Source organism: Pyrus communis, chromosome 11, assembly GCF_963583255.1.
Source record: "Pyrus communis chromosome 11, drPyrComm1.1, whole genome shotgun sequence".
Taxonomy (NCBI): Eukaryota; Viridiplantae; Streptophyta; class Magnoliopsida; order Rosales; family Rosaceae; genus Pyrus; species Pyrus communis.
In genome coordinates, this window is record NC_084813.1 from 8965595 (window position 1) to 8971742 (window position 6148).

General features: G+C 40.4%; 2 protein-coding genes across 2 annotated transcripts; one reads left to right on the forward strand and one right to left on the reverse strand.

Annotated features, from left to right (window-relative positions):
• Positions 1-345: 345 nt before the first annotated feature.
• LOC137707743 (auxin-responsive protein IAA21-like) lies at positions 346-3036 on the forward strand. Its single transcript, XM_068446658.1, has 5 exons — positions 346-996; positions 1654-1883; positions 2147-2288; positions 2514-2575; positions 2708-3036. Exons 1-5 carry the CDS (start codon positions 473-475, stop codon positions 2743-2745), a joined length of 996 nt encoding a protein of 331 aa, XP_068302759.1. The 5' UTR covers positions 346-472; the 3' UTR covers positions 2746-3036.
• Positions 3037-3169: 133 nt separating this feature from the next.
• LOC137707742 (uncharacterized) lies at positions 3170-6148 on the reverse strand. The gene is made up of 4 exons (XM_068446657.1): positions 5648-6148; positions 4515-4959; positions 4288-4403; positions 3170-3897 (listed from the first exon to the last, which is right to left on the reverse strand). Exons 1-4 carry the CDS (start codon positions 6006-6008, stop codon positions 3482-3484), a joined length of 1338 nt encoding a protein of 445 aa, XP_068302758.1. The 5' UTR covers positions 6009-6148; the 3' UTR covers positions 3170-3481.

The following is a 6148-nucleotide window of genomic DNA, read 5'->3' on the forward strand; positions in this document are numbered from 1 at the left end:
ACGAAGCCATAAAGTTTAATATCAGTAGTAGTTATCCTCTATACCAAACCAGGTCATAAAGTTGGGTAAAAGTTTAATATCAGTGGTTATAACATATACAAATGCATCAGTTTAATTACCAGAATCGGTATTATGATAGTCCATTAAAAGAAACCTTTTTTTTTAATTTTTAATTAAACAACAAATACATAAAACTACTTTCATCATTGTAAACTGCGGTATGAAGAAAAAGGTGCAAAGAGTTTTTAGTAAAATGGAAAAGAATAATGCAGCTACCAGAAAGGCTTAAAAGAAGCTTCCTTTCTGCCTCAACAAAAACCAGCTTAACCAGACAGATTTTGCCTACTCCCTCCCTCCCTCCCTCCCCTCCCTCTCTCTTTCTCTCTCTCTCTCTCTAGAACTCCTCTGAATTCATTCAGTTCTCTAACAAAGTCTGAAATTTTGAGGTCCAAAATTTGTTGAAAAAAACTTGATGACTAGGCCACTAGAGCTTGATTACATAGGCCTAACAGAGACTTCATCTTCTCCAATGGAAAGAAGCTCTGAGAAGATTTCATCTTCCACTTCCTCTACCCTCTCTTCCACAACAGCTGAGGAAGAGAGGACCTCCTCCTCTGCCATCAACCTCAGGGAGACTGAGCTCAGGCTCGGCCTTCCTGGGTCCCACTCCCCTGACAGAAAAAAACTGTCAGGGGTCTCAATTTTTGGGAAAGATTTGGAGGACAACAACAAGCCAAATGGGTTTTCTCCAAATCCTCCAAAGAACCCTGTGTCAGGGGCAAAAAGGGGATTCTCCGACGCCATTGATGGGTGTGAGAAATGGGTTTTCTCCATGGGTAATGGATCTGAGGTTGATGTGGGTAACGCAGCAGTCTTGGGTTCTCCATTAGCCAAGAAAGAGGTTTCTTCTGTTCCTCTGCCACCAAAGCCATCAGCTCAGTTGGAGAAGAAGAAGCCTCAGGCCTCTGAGCATGCTGCTGCTCCTCCTGCTGCCAAGTAAGCATTTTTATTTTATTTTACCTTTTTACTCATTAATTGTTTCTGTTTTATTGGTTAATTTCGATTTCTGAGAAATTTGATTCAACAATTATAAGAAGAAACAGAAAAATTAATACATGTTTAATAGCTATTTCGTTTTTAATTTTTTGTTTCATTTTTTTGCGCCTGAGATACGAGGAAACAATGAATAATTAAGGGTGATGGAGGGAGGGGAAGAAATAAAGAAGAATTTGTCTTCCAACTATATGAACTCATTTGGTCATTCCCTCGAATTTTTTTTTTGGTTTTTTCCCCTGAACTAGATGTGGTTTTTTTTTATTTTTTGTAAGGATTCCAGTTCAATTCATCTTAGCCGTTTATCGTAGTTTTTTTTTAAGTACTGGTTTTGTTCAATTTTAAATAAAAATTTCAAAATGATTTCTGACCGCGTGATGATTGATGAACCGATATAATGAACTGATCCTAGGATCCTCACAAAGAGGATCCGGATAGGATCCTATTCCTAATCTTTCATTTGAAAAATTTGTCTTCAAATATATGGAAATTGTCTCCCTTAATTTCTAGAAAATGTTAATTTATCTGCTAATCTTCTACCTCTGCAATAACTTGTAAGCTTAGCAGTGAATTCTTACATTTGTGGTATTTTTGCAACAGGGCACAGGTGGTAGGATGGCCCCCAATTCGATCGTTTCGGAAGAACTCCATGGCCTCTAAGTTGGCGAAGAACAACGACGATGCTGAGGGCAAACAAGGGTCCGGGTGCCTGTATGTGAAGGTTGGCATGGATGGTGCTCCGTACCTACGAAAGGTTGACCTTAAAACGTACAACAACTACACTGAACTTTCCATGGCTCTGGAGAAGATGTTTAGCTGCTTCACCATTGGTACTCCTCTCTCTCTCTCTTCTTCTCTCATGTGCAGACTGAGTTATACGGCGACTTAGTTTGGTGTAAAACGCCTGTTCGGTAGGGTTTGATCCAGAGAATAACTTAAGGTTGGTGTTGTAATAGGCTTGTACCAGAACGAAACTAGCTGCCGGAGTAGTGAGACTGCATTAGGGTGTATTAAGTGTTTTATAGGGTGTATTAAGTGTTTTATAGGGTGTTTAAAGCAATTCTGCTAAACATTGCGATTATCTGTGATTCAGGGCAGTGCAGTTGTAATGGACTTCCGGAGCGAGATGGTCTGAGTGCGAGTCGTCTGATGGATCTTCTCAACGGTTCTGAATTTGTTCTGACTTATGAGGACAGGGATGATGACTGGATGCTTGTTGGTGATGTTCCTTGGCAGTAAGTTTTTAACTGTTCTGTTCTGTATGAACACTGTGTTATGGCTATTTAAACTTAATCGCGGCATGATTAGTGATTAGAAATTGAAATTATCTATAGCTGATTGAATTGCAATTACCTTCCATTCAATATGCAACACGATTTTACCTTCTAATTGATCGGATCTCAATTTTGACAGTCGGTCTTTATGTTTTCATCTGATCATCAAGTGTGTGTACATGACAGGATGTTCACCGAGACCTGTAGGAGGCTGAGGATCATGAAAGGTTCCGAAGCAATTGGGCTAGGTATGTTCACTTCTACGTTCTGTCTATAACGAATTTGATGGTATTTTCTCTTCTGTCGATGTTCTTCTAATCCCGGGATTGTTACAAGTCCGATTGTAAAGTAATTAACCCGATCACTGTTCTTGTTTGCAGCTCCAAGGGCCGTCGAGAAATGCAAGAACCGGAACTAACACGAACCGTACCAGCCGGGAAAAGCATTCTCCAGGGATTGAAACGGACTCGAGTCGGGTGCTTGTTGCAGAGTCCTAAATATGTTTGATAGTATCCTAGTTTTCGTATCTTCTAAGTTAGAAAGTTTTCGCTGGAGACGTCGAGATTATGTGTTTGATGCTGCTGTTTTTGCCTCTTTATGTGTACCACATATTCTAGTTACTGTGTAAAATGTCTTTGCTGCTTGCAAATCTCTCCTTCCTTCTCTTAAATACAGCTGTATAAGTTCCTCCAATGAATTTTGAAACTGAGTTTCCTGTAACGAAAGTCGAGAACCGATCTGGGTTTGTTTGCAAACGATAAGACGGCAGTTCAACATCATCTCCCTATAGTTTAGATTATATTAGAATATCGCTCGAATAAAAATAAATAACAAACTCAAAAAAAAGTTAATTGAAATTTGAAATAAGGATTAAGGAAAACGCTATTGAAACAGAGAACTTTTAATTAATTGAATTTATAAGTATTACAACGGACAAGTTAACTGAATCAGTTAAACCAAGAAACTGGACAGCTGAAAACGAGCCGAGTCGGTTCAGCTATGGCATGATACTGGTACAGAACAATCGTCGCTCAGATAAAACTTCAAAGGAAATACACGAGCCGGAAAGCTATGAGAAAACTGCATGCATGTTGCATAATATGAACAAACTACTGGAAGCTAAACAATGTATCTGAATCTAGACAGCTCAAAAATTACTGGTTTGATATCTGAACGTAAACCATCTGGGTATATCCATTAAATACAGAAGGGTCGAGTCTGGTTAAACCAAGCCGATTGAATAAGCCATACCGGCCATCTTCAACAATAGGAGTTACGGCACGAGCAGGATCATATCTAGTTTGATGAGTGAGGGATGGACCTGCCACTGGTGGCACCTCCCAGTAAACCTCAAGAATCGATTCCACAAACCGACTATTCTGAAAATGTTCTGAATAGGAAATCTTCTTACTACTTTTAGTAAAGTTATCATGCATGTATCCTCTAACACCCCACCATGCTTCACCAGGTCCACAAAGTTCCTCAATATCCACCGCTTTCTCCCAGAACTTCTTCCTTTTTGACCTAATCCTAGCTTCATCGCTGTCTTTATAGCAGCTGTGACCACCTCCTAAAGCACCCCAAAAGAAACTACCAGGATTACTTGTTGAAGCAATAAGCCATGACAACAGATCATAAATGAATTCTATGAGGAAACAAACCAAAGACCACTAAAACGATTAACCGAAGAAAAAAACACATTTTGATCAAATGAGTTAAAGATTTGGCCGCACACTCAGTCTTTCAGCAGTTACTCACTTACTCCATGGTTTTACTACAATGGTTTTTTATTTGACAAAACTATCCACCAGTAATTCAATCCATACTACATTAACTAAAGTTACTTTGGGCATCAGTAAGAAAAAAAAGAGAGCAAAGGTAAGAATGCATGTCAACAACGTAAAGCATATGGCGAACAAATAGACTTGAAAAATGAAGGATAACAGGAGAGAGCATGCACCTCTTATATAGGATTGATCACATATCTGCCGTAAGGAATAATGATCTCCCGTTCCAGTATCATAATTATCCTCGAAAATTATGTGCTGAAAACCAGCTTTCAGAGCCTGTGTTACTCTGCTTACCAGAACATAAAAAACGATAAGTCAGCATTGAGCAAGCGATAATTCCAGTGGCCGTGCATAATGAGAGGAAGGAGCAAGATTATATTGAGATATTGCTAAGTACCTTTTCAGTTCATTCTGATGATCATCGAAAAAAATAAGAACACGGCTGAGATCAGTAATCCCATGTTTCTTCATCACTTTTCCCCAATTAACATTTCCAAAATCCAAAAAATCTTTTCCGGTAAAGTAAGTGCAGTTTCCATCAACATATGCAGGGCCCTTCTTTAGAAACTTCCCAGGATGCTTGGGTGTGAGGGTAATAATTGGAGCGTCTGGCATCGCTTGTCGCAAAACCCAAGTGGAATGGCCCTTGAAAGCGCCACTCTCAATCATTAGATCCGGCTTCAGCCACTGGGCAATGAACCAGAGCCCAAAGCTGTGGTCAAAACCCATCCCATACATGTTGTTTTTTATCGGTCGGGTTTCGTATATAGGTATAAACACTTCCAAGCCCTTGATTAAATCCTTTGTTGTCCACTCAACTGTTTTTCCGTGTTTCGATCTGCCTTTTGCCAAGGATAACATAATAAGAATCAAACAAGGGCAAGAACCCAGGGATCTCACAGCCACAATAAGGTATTTAAACCAAATAAAAGAACTCAAAAATCCCAACATTGACTTCGTAACGAATCAATCACGGTCCACATGCTACCGAATTCCAAACATTGAGCAATTGGGACTAACATAGGCATTGGCCACCAAATTTAATGCACAAAACTCGAAATTTAATCAGATTTCTGTTCTGTAGTCTAGCAAAAAAACCATAACATCAATTCGATCATGAACAAATGCTACACATGACTAAAACATATAGAAATGGTCGTAGTATCCGTGTATCTGATACCGGCAAGAATCGAAAGGCGAAATATAAACATTGCAATTCCTTTGAATCATGAACTTACTGAAACTACTATGAATTTTACTGTGCACAAGTAAACTTAAATAAACTAAATTTTCCCACTTTTTCTTAGAAACCCAAAGGGTCAAAGATTTGAAATTCATTCCAAGCTCCCTAATTTACTCAGCTATCAGAATTCTACATTTTTCATTTAATTTTAATTGAACAGGGCAAAAATTATAGCAAAAACCCTCGATCTGATATTTAAATCAAACAGCTATATTAACTCAGATCCTTCAATTCATCACAAAGAATGGGAGTTTTAGAGAAAGGAGATCCGACCCGGGTATACTTACACCAAGGCACGCCGAGTGATCCGATATCCGATTCGAGGCCATCGAACCCGAAGAAGCCGGTGCGAGAAACCGGGTCGTAAGGCGAGACGCAGACGAATCTCCGGGAGTTGAAGATGAGGAGGAGGACGAGGGCAAGGACGAGGAGGCAGGGCCAGACGGGTCCGGTTCGGGTCAAGTAGTTGGTGATTCGGGTGGTGAAGAAGGAGAAGGGGAGGTGCTTCTTGGTCTTGGACTCATCGGCGACGACGTCGTTTTCCACGGCGGAGTCGTCTGCGTACGGCGCGTATCGGCGCGAGGAGAGGACGCGATCGAGCATTTTGGTGGGGGATCTTTGGGTGGAGCTCGACGGAGAGAGTAGCATTGCTGTGGAGCGTTGAGCTGAGCTTTTCCAGGCCTTGAGGAAGAGTGAGCGAGGTGGGACCTACTTTTCTTGATTGTGATTTACAAAGTGTGGCAAGGGTAATATTGGGAAGAAAGTCGGATAATGGATTTGGTCGCTAG

Bases quoted from the DNA above. Each gene is read 5' to 3' on its own strand.
- LOC137707742 (XM_068446657.1), bottom strand. From the start codon at position 6,008: ATGCTACTCTCTCCGTCGAGCTCCACCCAAAGATCCCCCACCAAAATG. The intron at 4,404-4,514 runs GTACTTAGCAAT...TCTGGTAAGCAG, and splicing joins CATCAGAATGAACTGAAAAG to AGTAACACAGGCTCTGAAAG. The intron at 3,898-4,287 runs GTGCATGCTCTC...GGGGTGCTTTAG, and splicing joins TGATCAATCCTATATAAGAG to GAGGTGGTCACAGCTGCTAT.
- LOC137707743 (XM_068446658.1), top strand. From the start codon at position 473: ATGACTAGGCCACTAGAGCTTGATTACATAGGCCTAACAGAGACTTCA. The intron at 2,289-2,513 runs GTAAGTTTTTAA...TGTACATGACAG, and splicing joins GTTGGTGATGTTCCTTGGCA to GATGTTCACCGAGACCTGTA. The intron at 2,576-2,707 runs GTATGTTCACTT...TCTTGTTTGCAG, and splicing joins TTCCGAAGCAATTGGGCTAG to CTCCAAGGGCCGTCGAGAAA.